The 17,078-nt window shown below is 47.8% G+C and overlaps 1 protein-coding gene across 5 annotated transcripts; it reads left to right on the forward strand.

Moving 5' to 3' along the window:
• Positions 1-487: 487 nt before the first annotated feature.
• Positions 488-16,979, forward strand: LOC108002298 (protein Skeletor, isoforms B/C). Of its 5 annotated transcripts, none has more exons than XM_062085846.1 (14): positions 509-872; positions 4,994-5,131; positions 5,889-5,961; positions 6,421-6,529; positions 7,821-7,983; positions 8,094-8,353; positions 12,120-12,219; positions 12,699-12,883; positions 13,004-13,309; positions 13,373-13,547; positions 13,654-13,847; positions 13,933-14,157; positions 14,232-14,390; positions 15,198-16,979. In XM_062085846.1, the coding sequence occupies exons 1-14, from the start codon at positions 599-601 to the stop codon at positions 16,326-16,328; spliced, it is 3,492 nt and encodes a 1,163-aa protein (XP_061941830.1). In that variant the 5' UTR covers positions 509-598; the 3' UTR covers positions 16,329-16,979. The 5 variants fall into 5 exon arrangements, with proteins under 5 accessions (XP_061941829.1, XP_028524787.2, XP_061941830.1 ...); XM_062085847.1 differs by having other exon boundaries at positions 514-872; positions 13,376-13,547; positions 14,968-16,979; XM_062085845.1 differs by having other exon boundaries at positions 488-872; positions 13,376-13,547; positions 14,232-16,979.
• The last annotated feature ends 99 nt before the right edge of the window (positions 16,980-17,078 follow it).

Raw genomic sequence — 17,078 nt, forward strand, 5'->3', positions numbered from 1 at the left:
CGTGTCACGCCTATTTTAAGAAACCCGTCCAGTTCAAATTAGTCTCCGTATTTTTTATCCCGGAACAGCGAATAACAACTGCCTTACGCATGTTATAATGGATCGTAGCGGGGATTGTTCTCAAAATCAACCGCCTCGTGCCGCGATCAGCATCCATCCGTCCAGATCGGGATGGTGCGCGCGTTCTTTCACCCTGACCTGCCTCGTTCCTCGGTCCGGCCGTTTCGCGGAACCGCGGAAAAAACGTGATCTCGAGGAAGGAGGATGAAATTTCCATCTGCGAACCAACCCTTCCTCCGTTCGATTCTGTCCCCTTTTTTTCTGTCCCCGGAAAAACGATCCGTGGAAAACGGAGCTCGTGTTCGTCAATTGGAATAATCGAGGAAGAAGAAATTGAATCCGATGGAGAAGATCGAAAAGGGGAGGGGGGCAAAAAGATGGAATAACGGAGAGAAATGTTCGCAGTTTTGCCTCCCTTCCCTAGGCGGAGAGGAAGGATCGGCGAAGGATAGGATACTGTTTGTGCAAGAAAGGAGGGAAGGAAAACAACGCAACACGAGATGTTGGGCATGGACGAAAGAGGGAAAAGCGAGGCGAAATGAGCGATTCGAGGGAGCAAACAGAGCAGAAGGGGGGGAGGAGCGAGGTGGGCAGCGAGGAGAGAGAAAGAGAGGACGGAGAGCGAGAGAGCGGCGTGGCAAGGCGAGCCGGGGATCGGGTAGTGGGATCGACAAAGCTACCTGGATCCACGACGGCCACTTTCGACGGCAGTAACCACGAAGACGCCATGACGACACAATCACCCACATCGTCCACGACTCGGCTCTCATCTATCGGTCTAGTCGCGGCTATTTACCTTCTTCTGGCGACACGTGAGTTTGAATAATTCCTCCGCTACCCTCGACCACCACCAACCCTCCCCCACCCAAGTGATTTTTGCCTACCACCTGGTGTCGAGAATTTCTCTCCTCCTAGAAAATTCCTCCCCCCAAAATCATCGATAGATCGTTGTTGTTGTTGTTGTTGTTGTTCGAATCCAGGGAAATCCACTCCGTCCACTTTTCACCGTATTCAGAACGCTCGCCGGGTGCATGATACGTTATTATGAAAGTTGGCGGCTCGAATAATCGTTTCCCCGGGAAGCGTATAATAACGGATGTGCCTGCAAGTATAATCCAATCTCTCCGTTTGCCCGATCCGTGGAAAAATCCACGACGAGCGAAATCGAGGCCTTCGCTTGTTTTCACCCCCTTCGTGTTGGCGCTCGAGTAGTCCTCTCCTCTTCCCTCGTTCAGAGCTTGGAAATGGTGGATGGTTACGATACCGTTGTTCGAAATTATGCACGATCGCGTAGAAATAACGGGAACAAAAGATGCGTTAAATGAAATGATCCGTGATCCGTTGGAATTTTTGATTAATAGTCGACAGGGTGTGTCTTCCTTCCACTATTACGTCTCGTTATTAGCGCCTTGGAAGGACGTTAATCGCGAAGGACGTTAAACGTAGCGGTCAGTGAGAAGTTTCGAGAGTTTCAACTCTCGTGTATTTGGACTGGAATTCTGAATACAGCGAAAATTTCCTACGCCCGGGATTAAATTGGAGGATAATCGGTTTTAATCGCAGACGATAAACGATAAACCGATTAACGTGCACGACGTCGCCTCCCAATCTCGACAAAACGCTCCAACGAACACGAAACGCGTTAAAATTATTATTCCACTTGTCCGAGAATATATTTAAAATTTCAGATGGCGCGAGTCTCGACGTCATCGGCCTCTCGATTTGCCGGTCTGTTTCGCGGGATCTGCGTGACTTTCGCGTTCCACGCTTTTCCTCCCGGCTTGCTCGAGAGGAGAAAGAGATTGGGGAGAAAGAGGGAAGGAAGGAAGGAAGGAAGGAAGGGGGAAAAATGCGGTCGACAACGATTTCGCGATGAAATCCTCCTCCCCCCGCGAAAGTGTCCGCTGCGCGCGATATTTAGTTCACCTTTTTCAGTTTCCTTTACCTTATCTCGTCGAATTCGATCGAATCGAGCTTAGAAATAAAGCGTCGAGAAGATATCTTATTACTCCAGATTCTGTAAATATCTTTTTCCTCCTCCCTCTTTGCTTCTTTTCTCGATCGGACGATCTTCTCGATCGAGATCCAGCGGGAGTCAACGATCGGATATTGAAGGGAAAATCCGGTCGAATTCCGTGTGTTCCGTTCGTTGTTTACAAATTGCAAATCCAAAGTTTCGATTTATCGTGGAGAGGAACGAGAGGAAGGCAGGTTTCGAGTTTAATTCTATCGGTGAACCGATCGTGACAACCCCGTATCGGGATTCCGATCGGGCCGCAACCCGAGGGCACGATACTGGAGCGCGCGAGAAGAGAAAGAAAATAAACGAGGGAGGAATTTCCACGCGAGGAACATACGAGATAGTTCTATCTGTTATTCTTGGTTGGGCTCGATTAAAGGGAGGGGAAATAGATGGGATTTATCGGAAACGGACGATGAAATAATCGTGACAATTATTTTACTCGCTTATCTAACTGATTGTCCAAATGATTAACTTAATTAAAGGTAAGATGACAGTTATTAGGACATTTGCTATGTACACGTATACGTATCCACGTCGGCTTCGGCTCGATCGATATTCCGCTATCCTTGTGCCGATTATCCCGATTCACTTAACTCCTTAAATCCTTTCCTTCGAAAGATTTTTAAATCGAGATCTTTAACTCGCTTAAGAATTCTTCTGGTTATCTTCTAGAAATTCTCCAAGTCAAGTCTTAATTTTCTAAATCCTTAATCGTTCGCTTTTTAATTATTAAGGATTAAAATAAAATCAAATGGGGGAGAGAGAGAGAGAAGAATAAAAAGTCGATCGGTCGTTGAGATTTTGCCAAATGCTTCCGAAACACCTCGTTTCTCTCTGTATATCCCGTGAATCTAGCGCGTTGCGACATTGGAGTAGCGTTATGCAGAGGCAGCCAATTACGTTTTACTCCTGCTTTCTCTTTCGTATGAAAATGTCAAAGATCAGATATGTATCTCTCCGTCCCTCTCTCTCCTCCCTCTCCTTTTTCTCTTTCTTTCTTTCTTTCTTTCTTTCTTTCTTTCTTCTTTTCTTCTTTCCTCCTCTCCTATTCCCATCTTAAACCAAACCTCGTTGACCCAAATTTTCCCAAGCTCGCGTCTATCAGACAGGCGCTTACGTATCGCTCCTCGAACGCGATCTTTGCATCCTTTTTCCCCCCTCCTCTCGTTCCTTCATTTTTATCGTTCCCCCGAATATGGACGAATCACGGAACGCGCACGTATAATAATTTAATCACGTTCCCACCGTGTCGTTACCGCGACAATAATTACGCGCTAATGGCTCGCGGCTGGAACGACATAATGCATCCTCTCAAAGCTCGAAAGCGACACTGCTTTGACGCTTCGGTTTCTCATTAGCGATTGATATCGAAGTCTGTGCCAGCCATTCATCCTATGCGCATCGAACGATACAGATTTTGATAATATTACTAGCCTCGTCCCTACGTTTCTCGAAATCAAAAAGGACGAGTTTTCGCGCGGGGATATAAATTTCGAAGAATATTTCAAAAGGCTCAAGTCCAAGTCTAAATAAATGAAGGCTCGCACGGGTGTATCGATACGAACGAGTACCGAATAAGTAGACAATAGCCACGTTCCGTTCGAACGGAATCGGAGAATTCCGCGTATAGTTTGACCCGTTACTCGGATCGGCATATCTACGAGATCCGCAACGGTTCGCAAGGATTTTCCTTCGAGGTGAAAAATCTTCGTAACGAATGGAAGGAACGGAAACTTCTGCTCTCGGGCGTAAACAGGCGTGTACATAAATGCCAACTCGGAGAGCGACTCGCACACGTATACAATATTTCCGTTCAATTATCGAATACCTAACGAATGGTAATGGAGCGAAATGGTATCAACGACCGTTCCCTCCATATGTTACATCACCAATTACCAGCGACAGTTAACGGCACCGCGTTACACGGGCACCCGTGTACCCGTCTAATTTTTCTCCGCTGATTTTTCTCCCCCTCCTCCCTCCCCCGTTGATTTTTCCCGACCATCTCGCGGGCAGGAAGGGCATGGAAACGGAACGACGAGAGGTGGACGATGGACGTGGCGATCCACCGCACGATTTATGCCCGAGCGTGCGTCAATCTCCGTAGGACGGCCGATATCCTGTCCCCGGGCCGGTGAGTGGTTTGTAACGGTAGGTAACGGTAGGCAGCTCGATCAAAGGGTTCAGAGTGGTGGTGTTCGAATGGAAGGATCGATCGTGGACCGGTTTCCACGATTCGTTAGCATCTAACGAACGAACGGTCCACGCCAATGTGGGATTGGCCTTGACGTTCGATATAACCGAGCCGTACCATATTTATTGCGAGTGTTAACCCTGATTCCGTGGCGAGCATCGTAGCGCGTCCCCCTCCCCCTAAGCAGACCTTTCATTTATTCACCGCTCGATCGAAACGAATTAGTAGGAAGCGTTGCGGTGCGTCCTTCTTTCCCGCCTCCGCGGCGAAAATCATCCGTCCTTCGAGGCATCTCGGCAGAGAGAGAGAGAGATCCTTTCGTAGACCGACGTGACTGACATTCCGCGATCCATCCGCCGCGACACGATCTCCTCCGCGTGCCGCCACCGCTGCCCATCCAACAGCATCCGAGGAACTCGGTTTTGCATACCCCCGGCGATCTTCGCAACGATCGATCGTGGACGGGTAACGATCGACGAATGGAATCACGAATAGAATCACGGACGGAGTTGGAATTATTATCCCGATTTGCTCCTCCTCGAGATATTTACCCTCGCTCGTTACTCGCGATGAGGTAAATCCAGGTATATAGGGGGGCTTAAAAAGTTGGCGTTTCCCTTTTAAATTATATTCCCATCGGCGTTAACCGGATATCTCGGGCTTACCCGCCTCGCCATTAATCCAGGCTAATTAATTAAATTCGATTTTGTTTACAGAGATATGCAGCGCGGCTTATTACGGCAAGCTTATTGGCAAGCTGTCGGAACTTCATCACGGGGTGAGCGGTGAAGTTTACGCGGTGGACGGGCGAACTCTGTTCATCAAGGACTTCACGTACGACGGCGAGGCACCAAGTTCGTATGAGCAAGAAGCGCGGCAACTTTACCGTTTCGCGGTGCACGCGCGTCGATCAAACGCGTTGCTGCCTCTCCTCCTCCTCCTCGGCAAAAATAACGGGGCGCACGCTTTCGAGGAGCTCCTCGTCGTTTATCGCGAAAACGAATCTTCGTTTCGCGTCCACGGTAGAAACGGCTCCTCCTCTCGTCGGTTAAAGATTGTTGGAATTGTTCTCTCTCGATTCTCGTTAATTTGTGATTCGGAACTGAGAAAGAATTCGTTGAAATAATAACGAACAGATTTTACGTGTGGATTACTTGTTTCGATAATAGCTTTCGCTCGAAAAACTTTTGATTCGCGGTATTCGGAGAGAGAGAGAGAATCGGAGCCAACTCGATGAATGTTCGCTCGATCGGGGTAAAGGAGCGCATCAACGGTGTGGAACGCGTTAGACGATCCAAGGCCGGCCTTAAACTGAAGTTAATCATCGGTCCGTAAAAGGTACTTACTACGTATCCCTTTCGACTCGTTCTCCACTCTCACTTTTCTGCACAGTGGCGGGCTCCATAAAATCGAAAGCGTTCGCTCGGCGAAGGTCGCGCGCGCGTTAAAACGTTTCAACGATCCATAAACCGAAGGAAAATGAAAAATCGTAATTAATTAACGGAGGAGGTCAACGTTACGGTCGAGTTGAAATTAAGTAATTCGATAAGCGATATAAACTCGGCTCGATCGCTGCGAAAGCGCAGCAATTACAATTATATCTCTTTTCAGCCGCCTACTTTTACGTCGGCACGTCCAAGAGCCCCAATGGGAATGGAATCAGACTTCGAGACGAGAGCGGATCGTGAGTGCTCTTCGCGTGTTTATAATTACGTTCTTTTTCTTTTTTTCGACCATATCTCTCATCTTCGACTTCGATTCGACGTCCATTGCGTCGAATTCTTCTTTTTTTTTTTTTCTTTTTTAGAGAAATCGATATTCATCATTTCGATTGATCGAAAATTCGTTTGTTGCGCAAAGTGGCGCGGTTTAAAGGTATAATTCAACGGATGGAAATCGCGATATCCGAGAAGAAATTAATCCAATCCTGATTAATTCGCACCACTTTCATAATAAACGATCCACTTACGAAAATAACTCTCTTGTTTCTCTCGCTCTCTCTCTTCTTCTTCTTCTTTTTTTTTTTTATTCCGCGGAAATCGCGCGTAACAAACTTCGATTCGAGCTCCTTCGACGGAAGCAACCGGATCCAAACCTCGTCCCAGCTTGGAGAAAAAAAACTCCTATTCGATTTCTGCGATAGATCGGACACGTTGAAGCGGTATCGAAGGAAGGACATCACGCTCACGTTGCCGGACGGGAAGACGATGGCCAACATCAAGTGGTTCGCCGTTTGGTGCGACGAATTCTCCGTGAGTAAAGAAAGAACGCGGCATCGCGCTCGTGACCTTCGATTTCCACTCGCGCGGCACAGAAACCGGTATCCTCGGTTTCCTCGCAACTTTCACGCTCGTTCCTCTTCGGATGGAAAGCGATCGCCACGCGTTGCCAACGCCTACCCGCCACTCCAATTTGAAAATTTCGATTGGGGGATCTCGAGGATCGAGCGTGGAATTATCGAAATAAAGTTCTTTTCTTTTCTTTTTTTTTTTCTTTGGATTCGATTCAATTCGTTAGGTAATTCCTCGAAAGATAGATTTTCCTCCCTGAAAAGGAAGAGGAATTCGTGAAAATGATGAAATCGTGAGAAGAAGTTCGTTTCGGAATGGACGAGTTTTCTCTAAAAAAAAGGAATCTTCTCGCGCTTATAATTCGTATAAATTTATTCGACTCGACGGATTTATGTTGGAATTATCGAAAAAGAGAGAAGAGCACCGATGATTTTATTTAATCAAAGAATTCGAATATTCGAGATACACTGTTCGCCATGCATTCGAGTCTTCGAAACTTGGAGATTCAACTCTTAAAGTCGTGCATAAAGCTTACAATTAAGTAAATTTATTTGCTTCGATCCCAAGATCCTCTCCAACTTGAACTTCAATCCTCAAGTTTTCAAGCTTCGTAAGCCTTTGTATAATTCAGCCTTTAAAGAGTTGAATCTCGAAGCTTCGAAAACGTGCTCTGACGTCAAAAATTGCGAAAAAAGAAGAACAAAAATCGCCCGTTTTTCGTTTAACGAACTTTATATTTCAAAAAAAGAAAGAAAGAAAGAAAGAAAGAAGATCTAATTAACTTGGAAAACTTTCGTAACAAGAGTTGCAGCGGCTACGATTTCCTTCCGAATTTCGGAATTCCAAATGGAAAAGTTTTAGGTAAAAAAGTGCGATACGGGCTCCACGAAACCGCTTATCCGCGACAGTCCGGCACGGATCGCCGATTTACGTCCCCGATATTGCCGACGCGACGAAAATTTATTCCGTGCTGGACACCGGATACACCCGCGTGCGTGCGTAACACCGGAATGATAAAGCTCGATCAGGAACCCGAGGGTCGAATTTCGATTAAGCGGACGGGCTCGGAAAATGAATAATCCCTACCTTACCGAATATCTGCATCCCATTTCCCCCGCGGAAAAGGAATCGAAATGCAAGCTATCTTACTGTCTTACTTCGTCAAACTTTAAATCGAACTAAAAAGCCCGGCGATCGGAATCGTCGAGCGTTTTATCGCGATTTTATCATCAACTCGAAATGTGTATCTCAGGTGAACTTCGGGGACGTGAGGATACCAAGGGGATTCGACTACCCGAAACCGCAAAAATTGGCCGCCCTGAACGGAGTGCACGGGGTCAGCTCCGAACCGATCGTGGTCGTTGACGCCCAAACTTTGTTGATACCCAGTTTCAGCTACGACGGTGAGGCGCCTGGTAAGTGAGAAAGAAAGAGATAGTTTGAAACAACCGCGTTCTTCTCGAAATTGGTGTAACACTTGTATATGTAACACTCGTACATTTGTCCCTTCCCCTCGATTTGGCAGATGCGAAATTTTGGGTGGGGGCTGGACCAACGCCATCACCGCAAGGTATCCGCGTGCCCGACGAGAATGGAAAGGAGCAACCGCTCCGCCGATACGATCGCAAAGCCATAGTGCTCACGTTGCCCGGGGACGTAACGATCCACCAGATCGGCCACTTCGGCGTCTGGTGCGAGGCGTTCGCCGTCGACTTCGGCCACGTGCAAATTCCACAGGGTCTTAACGTGCCACCGTCCCTCAAGATGCTCGGGGTTTCGCCGCAGGTAAGCTGGAAAGGCTTCTTGTAGTCCGTCCGCAAGAAGAGAGAGACCGCCGGCTTGGATCATTTATTAAACGCGACGTCCGCCAATCCACGATCGAGCTCGCCACGTGTAATCGTCCAGTTTAATTACGAGTCGATTCAAACGGTTCAACTCTGGATCGAGGAATTTTGCTTTTCCATCATTCATTCGCGAGACTCGGTCACGCGATTTCCCGCCTCGTTTTTTTCTTTTTTTTTTTTTTTTCGACGAGCACAGCGTATGTACAAACTGCGAATGCCAATCACGTTCGAGCTGGCTGAAGGTGGAAAGGGATTTTGAACAGACTTTCATCCCCCTCCCCTCCTGGATCGATTTACATTCGCGTTTAACCTTTGTGTCACGTTACCCCTTCGATCGAACGCCTTCCTAGTTTAATTTCATATTTCAACCCGCTACTTTTCCATTTCCAATGCTCCAATGTTTCGCAAGCCTTTCTGCCTCTCGCTCTCCATTCGGATCGGATCCGTTTCTAACCTTTTGGGCAGGGTTACAAGAGAATTGTCAACGTCTTTTCCCTTCGATTTCTCCACCACGAGACGGAGAGCGGCCTCCTTTGTTCCCCCTTTTCCGCACACACATATATATATAGTATTACAGTATCGATGCGTAAACGCGATCGAACGCGCGGAAACAAAGCTTTTCGCATAGGAGCAATCAATACAGAGGAGCTCGGTGCATTGTTCCACCGGTGAATTTGTCTCTGTCAATATTTGAGTGGATGTCAGCGGACATCGCGTCGGGCAAACGACGCAATGCGCTCGCCGATTTACGGATTTTCCAACCGAGCCTCCTTCCTTCGAGCACTCGAATCCAACCCGAACGAGATATCCTCCTCGATGACGATAAACGAGAGCGTGGCGCACGCATTCCAATCCAATCACCTCTGTGCATAACACCCTGTCTCTGTCCTTGTGTTGCAGAACGTGCATCGCGGAGGGCAGGGACAGACACTCGGTCTGGCGAATCTGTCCACTCCGTCGTCGTCGCCGTCGTCGTCGCCGTCGTCGCCATCGCCTCCTCCTCCCTCCTTCGCGTTGCTCGCCCACCAGCAATTCCAACGACCGACAACCTACCGGCCGATCCTCCGCCGAGAGGATCCGCTTCAACTGGCCCAGCCCGCTGTCGACTATAGAATAGCGAACAGCTTGCAGACCCAGGAACCTCTCGCGCAGCAGCCTCACCGCCTTCGCCAATCCGCCTTTTACCCGTCACAGGCCGGAACCACGGCCCAAATTGCCCACGAGTACGGCGACGACGATTTAGCGAGTCTAGACGATGCCACGGCGTATCAACAGCGTGACAAAGAGGACGATCGGGTCCCCGTGCAACGTGAAAAATCGCGCCTAGCTAACGAGCCGCGCCCCAACTCGTACGCGAGGCTGTTACGGTTTCAAGGCGACAGAAGGCTCGATTCTTTCGTTCGGTATTGACGCCTCGTAATTCGTCCAAGATCCCCCTCTTCTTCTTCTTCTTCTTCTTCTTCTGCTGCTGCTTCTTCTTCTTCGCGCGTTCTTCGTTTCTCCACCGTTCGGGATTAAGAGAGGAACGAGAGAATCGAGAGGGGAGCCCGATTTTCGAAAACGATAGGCTAGCGATGACTTCTTAAACGTACTTCTACGCTTTCCAGATCCTCGATTCGAACAGAGATGCCGCAGCAATGGCGTCGCACTTTTGCGAACCGACCATTGTTCCCTCTAAACCCCTCTCAATGTGCAGTCTTCGCGAAAAAGTAAAAATACAATTTGAAACACAGTTGGAATGATCACGGTTAGGTTAAAGTAACCATTCGTTCGCTCAAGGATCAAAGTAACATATACAGAGTCTCACGGTAATGGATAGTCCTTCGAGTTTAGACACCACGTTTGTGCGATATCCAAAGTCGTCCAGTTTCGACGAATTCTCCGATTCAAGAGATTGGAGAAAAACACAATACTCCTCGAAAGGGTTGAGTAATCGTCCAACTGTCCGCTTTAAAGTCTATTTCTCGAGAGAGGAAGAAAAGGAAAAACAGCGATTCTAACGGTTTGGACGGAAGACTTTTAGCGTGGAGACGGATGTTCAGCGTGGAACTCGGTCAAACTCTCGTTTCGACAAATTGTGCGAGCCGGTCGCGTTCACTAACGATCATTCGTTCTGGTGAGCTGAGCGTGGAAACCTCAGGTGGCGCGGCTGCGACGATATTAGCCCGAGGCTCGTTCCTAAAGTTCCACGCGTGCATCCACTTTGTAAGTTTCGGTCGGAGGTTGGGCGGCACGAGAGTAGGTGGGTGGGCGGCGAGGCGATCGCTTCGATCCTCTCCTTATTATTTATTTAATACCGTGCCACCTGTTTGGAGAGAATCTTCGAACGTTGAGCTGTACGCACAGTTAGTTATTCCATACTTTGCACACTCGTGTGCTTGGTGGAAGATGTAATTTGGGCTGACAATGCGGATAATTTTCTTTTTCCCCTCCCCCCTTTTTTAGACAGTAGTTTTTGGCTAACTTTTTTATCTTTTTTGGAAAATGAAAAAAAACGTGTGCGAAGGGTATTCGCGCGGTTAACGGATCGATCTCGCATTTTGTTTTGCTCGAGAGGGAAATTTTTTTCGTTTCGGTCGATTAAAAATAAAACGAACGTGTGCAGGCGGATATACGCGGTATTCACACACGTGTACGTATCGTGCCTTTAATCTCTCGAATCCTCTTTAGAATTCTATTATTCCAAGAGCACGTATGTACGTACGTACGATCTTGCCACCGTGGGGGTGGATGTGTCACATTCGAACAATACCCGAGTTGCCGTAATTCAGCTTTGCCGTCTCTCTCTCTTTCTCTCTCTCTCTCCCCCTCCCGAGCTCGTATCAAACATGCTGTCGATATTAGTGACGCTTGGATATCGGTTTGTGTCTCCCGAGCTCATCTGCGTGCGCTCTGGTGCGAACATCGCGTAGACGTGGTGGAAAACGCGGTAGGAAGAAAATATCATCGAGATTTCGAGTATGCGTACAACCTTATCGAGGAAAGACCCTTGTCAACGAGATCCTTTCGTTCCTTCGAAACCCACCCACATTTTGCGTATACCGCCACTCGAGAAAAGTATTCGAGCGAGTATAAATTGAATGATATTGTATTGTACTTAATGTAAGTTCGAATCGTTTATTTTAGATGTAAGCAAGCGAAAAAAAAAGAGAAAGAAGAGATGTAAAACGTCTTTTGTAAACTCGTAAGAGCGTGAGAACGATGGTTATTCGACTGTGATACAAGGGTTAATTATACTTTTATATATATATATACTTATCGAGAGAAGGCGCACGTTATTCTTCCAAGAGACGGAGGGCTTGGAAATAAAGTCGAAGAAATCCCCTTCCAACCTAGGCCAGTCACTTTCTAACAGAAGCTTCGCGCAATATCGAGTATCTATTTACCGAGATACAGATTATATATATATATATGTTTATATATATATATGTTTACATGTACACAGATGATATTATCGTTTTCTATCCATTTTTTTGTACGTTTTTACCCGAAATTAATGCGAATAAACGTATTACTTTCTTGACAATCAAACGAGTTTCTTATCTTACCTCGAGACTTCTTCGCTCTTATTCGTCTTATTCGCCTGTTTTTACTGATTCTCTTACGCGAGACGTGAAAATAACGAAGGATCGATCGTCACGTTGATACGAAGAAATCGAACCGTTTCTGTTACGAACGATGGTAAACGGTTTGTCGTTTGATTTCAGTCGAAACTGAATTGCGAAGTTCTGGAGGACAGGCTGGCTTTCGAGGTGCGATGGGCCGTGGCCGGAGACAGCATAGTCGCCCAACTCGTTGGAAAACTTGGTGAGTATATATATATATATATATATGTATACTATATTTCCGCGCTGTCCGCGTGCTCGTCGCCCACAAAAGGACAAAACTTCTATCGCATTTATTGAAAGCGGTGTGAATTTATACGTGGCCGCGACCGCCAACCCCAAGATCCGGCCCCAACTTTTAATTAACAATACTTCCCCTCACCCCACTTCGTTTTCACCCGCCCACGACGCTTCCGCTCCACGGATAATACGTGTGTATATATTTTAGTTTTGCAACGATAGACCGTTCATACCAACGTTCTCGAATTTTTATTCTCCGCTCGAAAAAACTTCTCCCTTCCCTCGAAGATTACGATCATCTTGAATCAGAGATCTTGAATCAAGAGAAAAACGCGGATTTTGAATCTCTAATCGAATCGAAGATCACCTTAATTAAAATTCAGTTCGAGTAAATGAGCGGAATAATGATAAATAATAAGATCTGTGTGTCGTTATGGTCAGACGACGGACAGTACATGGCGTTCGGATTATCAGCGGATCCGGAAAGAAGCTCGATGGTCGGCGGGGACGCGGTGGTTGCCTGGGTCGACAAGCAAACCCTTCAAGGTTACGCCGTCGATTACTTCTTGGACGCGAAATCGCAATGTTCCGGAGGACGTGGCAGCTGCCCCGACACTCGCATACAGGTTTAATCACTTTCACTACCTCTCTACCGCCCCTCTCCTCCCCGAGGCGATCCTGGTGATCCAAAGTCCCCTAGCGTCGGTTTACATTGAATTTGCCTCGGCCGGATTGCCGGTTTCCAGGAGAACACGAATTCCATCCGATTGTTGAACGCGGCGCTGGTCGACGGATACAGCATTGTCACGTATCAGAGGCCATTGAAGACGAGCGACGAGCTGGACCGTCAAATCCTGACGAACCGGTCGCAGCCGATCATCTGGGCCGTCGGTCCGTTGAACGAGAGGCAAGAGGTCAGCTTCCACTCCGACTATCTGAAAACGGACCGGTTCATCGATTTCGGGAGGCCGCCGATCTGGAATTGTCCCGTCCCGGACCACGATCTTCACGAACCCTCCCAGATATTCAACAACGGCGACGAGCCCGATCAGGTATTTTTATCGTCGAGCGTGTTAATTCGATCGAGGAATCGACACTCTCAACTCTGCTCGTAGCAGCAACTGGTCGCGACTACGAGGCGACCGAATCGAGCCCCTGCGACGCCCGCGCCCGCCCCTAGGAACGGTGCATGGGAAATCCCGCCTATTCAATGTAACGAGCCGGAAGACGGAGTGTTGTACGCCCAAATGGGGCCCACTGGAGGAAAACACGGATATCCAGCCATCACCGGTGCGGAAACGGAACATCCCCTCTTATTCGAATAATTGATATTCCTCTTTCTGTTTCTTTCTTTCTTTCTTTTTAATTTCTTCTTCGACGAGATCGCTCGTTTCAGGTCACGTTGGTTGGGGTATCTCGTGGTATATAAACGGCCTGTTGATTCCGGAGATCAACGTGGTCCGCGGAAAGAAGTACAGATTCGTGGTGGAAGGTGGAGAAAATCCTGAAACCCCGGCTCGGTATCATCCCTTCTACATTACCGACGATCCTGTCGGTGGTTACCAACACAAAACACCCGAGGAGAAAGAGGTGAGATTCCCTTACGATTCTCGCTCGACGTGCGTCCAACTTGGAGAAATGACCATCTCTCTCGTTATCGTTCGACCAATTGTAGAAAGTGAAAATATTCGCGGGCGTGAAACGTCAACGGGGGGTGGTTCGACCAACGGGTGTCGGCCGTCTGTGCAACTGGCTGCCCGATCAGAATCAACCTCTGGCCGACGATTTCACCTCGTTCGGCGCTTACCAACGTACCCTCACCCTGGAATGCGACCACGGCGAGCCAGGTATCGTGGAATGGACCCCGGACGAGGACACGCCCGACACCGTGTACTATCAGGTAAGTAAGATACCGAATCGAACGTATAACCGATAATCGGAGAGCGGATCGATACTGTGGTGTTCTACGATCAGTGTTTCACGCATCGTTATCTGGGCTGGAAGATAAACGTTCACGACAGCTGCGACGTTGAACCAGCCGGGAACGAGAATCACGAGATTTACGTCGATCCGAAGAAGGAAGGGGGCAGGGAGGATCTCGTGATCAGCCCCAGCATCCGCGAGGCAAGCAAGGTAACGCCAACGGCGGAGTTCTTTCAGCAGCATCCTCCTCTTCTTCATCATCATCATCATCATCATCATCCCCCTGGTGAACACGGGCTTCGTTACTCTTACCATCAAGCGACTAACCCTGACAAGCTAAGCACACCATACACGCAGTTACTAACGACCGCTAACAACAACAACAACAACAACAACAATTACCTGCGCTTGAAATCATCACCGTCGCCGTACGAGGAGCCACTCGTCTCGAAAGCTTCGTACAACGCGCCAGGCCTGGCCGCGTCAATGCCCAATCGTCACGAGGTACGCGTGAAGGAGCCACATCGTCACGCGCACCTCGACCAAGATCTCGTCCAGCCGCATTATTACAATCATCATCATCATCATTACAATCATCATTATCATCATCAACTACTACAACAACAACAACAACAACAACAACAACTCGCACCGATCTATCGCGAACAATCGATGGGAGTCACGAGGCTGACACCCTCCTATACACCTGGCCGACATCAAATCATGGAGATCCAACCAGAGCTCCTTCGACAATCCTCTAACCAGCAATTGTCTAACCTCGTTGCAGATAATCCACGACCACTGAGCCACGGGACGAAATACGTATATCCGGTTACCTCCAGCCCACAGATCCCGTATTCGAGGCCGGCGCCTCACCATTACGCCACCAATTATCATCATCTTTATCACCCACCCCCCCTCCCCCGTGATCATTATCAATACAACAACCAACCGGACCAGAGGACTCAACTGATGCTCGTCAAGAGACCGGTGTTGACACGTCGACCGATGTTGCAGACCGCCCATACGATGCCCCAGCCCACCCTCGCCCTACCGCCAAGATCGATCTTCATGGAACGTAAGAAGACCGTGTACAGACCCCCCTCCCCCTCCTCCTCCTCCACTTACACGGGAAGGAGAACGGCGGAGCGACCCTCGTCGCCGGGTGACCAGGATAACCCGCAGATCGCCAAGCTGAAGAAAATCGAGCGGGCCAAGCTCGAAACTAAAACGCCGAGCTTCGACGATATTTTCGTGACTCCTATAAAACCTGCGAGAAACACGGGATTCGATCCAGATTCTATAGTGATCGAGAGCGGGTTTAAACCTATCATCAGAAACGTTGAGAGCGTGGCTCAAAAGAGAAGTTCGGAGAAACTGGGGCAAGAAGAAGAGGAGGAGGAGGAGGAGGAGGAAGAGGAAGGAGGAGAAGATGGTCGGGAAACTTCGAACCATAAAGCGGTCGACAACTTCGAGCCGGTGTTCATACCTTCCCCGCCCGTTCCCACAGTGGCTACAGTGGTCAAGAAATCGAGGAAAAAGTCCGCCAATGGCAAACCACGTGCAACGGAAATGGACGACATGGAGGCTGCCGCCGACAGGATGAACGTTCATTACTTGCCACCGATTTCCTTTCCCGACAACGATCCGCCACCCTCTCCCTTTCCCTCGCCTCCATCCTCCGGCGTGTTGATAACCTTCGATGGAAAAATGTTGAAGGATTCCAGCCTGGTCAGATCCATTTCTGGCGTCGAGGAACAGTCCAAGGGCAAGCTCTCCTCGGACGTTCTCAGCAGAACGCCACAATTCGGAAGGTTCAAAGGGGAGCTACCACCTCCCATTCCCGGCGAGGTACGATCGTTCGACGATCGTTCTCAGCTCGATAAGCGTCGCCTGTCGTCGTCGGATCTCTCGATACCACGAACGACGAAGAACACTAGGCTGACACTGGTCGAAAGATCAAAGAGATCGCCGCACGAAGGACACGTACACGTTACGGATTTTACACGAACGAATTCGAGCTCTGAAACAAATCACCACCAACATGGTAAAAATTCAATATCAATGCCTCCCGTCAACACCGGTCAAACAATCGTGTTTAACTTGTTGTATCTAGTTTTGGCCATAATCGTTTGTCACGTCATTTGATAAAGTTGTTTTCTCGAACGCGCAAACATTATATCCGACATTGTTTGAACTTTGATTGGGAATAATATAAATGCTAAGTTGGACTTGTAAACTACCTGGTATGATTAGTTGACTGAATCATGGTTAACGCGTCATCGTTTACCGCATTCTTTACCGATCCAGGAAACAACTTCCAATAATGAATGAGCGTAATGTACATGTCTTCGCAGATAGTAGACGATGTAATCGACACGATAACACGGGAAAGGAATATAACTAACCTGAAATAATTTCTCTCTCTCTCTCTCTCTTTCTTTTTTTTTAATTTTATTTATTCAGCTATTTATTAACGAATTATTGTCCTTTATCGTACAAGAAAGATGTCTAACCTTTATTTGCAGCAACCAAACTATTTCTGTCAGCTGTCGAATAAAATCGATGGCTAATATGTATAGTTCACCGGATCTCCAATATACCTAGAACGTAATATCTTGATTATTCAAAGAGACAAACTGTTGACACTTTCCACTTTCGAGGTGCGACGAGGAATAATAAATAGATCTCGTTATTCTAACCTGCTGTTGATATCAGTTTGTTGAATTTTTAAGGTATTATATATAATTGTACATAAGTTAAATTAAATTGTTAATAAAGATCGTATAATGGATCGAATATCTCTCCCTAACGATATCGTTATTTTCGACGAAAGACCTCGTTTAACAATTGTAAACTCCATTCCTATCGAAATATCAATCTTCACGCTTGTAAGGA

The sequence above is a fragment of the Apis cerana genome, linkage group LG15, assembly GCF_029169275.1.
Source record: "Apis cerana isolate GH-2021 linkage group LG15, AcerK_1.0, whole genome shotgun sequence".
NCBI classification, from domain to species: Eukaryota; Metazoa; Arthropoda; class Insecta; order Hymenoptera; family Apidae; genus Apis; species Apis cerana.

What these genes read in the sequence shown, in the direction of transcription:
- LOC108002298 (XM_028668986.2), top strand. Translation starts at nt 599, where the DNA reads ATGAGCGATTCGAGGGAGCAAACAGAGCAGAAGGGGGGGAGGAGCGAG. An exon ending in CGGATATCCAGCCATCACCG is followed by an intron (nt 13,548 to 13,653) that starts GTGCGGAAACGG and finishes CGCTCGTTTCAG; the next exon opens with GTCACGTTGGTTGGGGTATC. An exon ending in CCGACACCGTGTACTATCAG is followed by an intron (nt 14,158 to 14,231) that starts GTAAGTAAGATA and finishes TTCTACGATCAG; the next exon opens with TGTTTCACGCATCGTTATCT.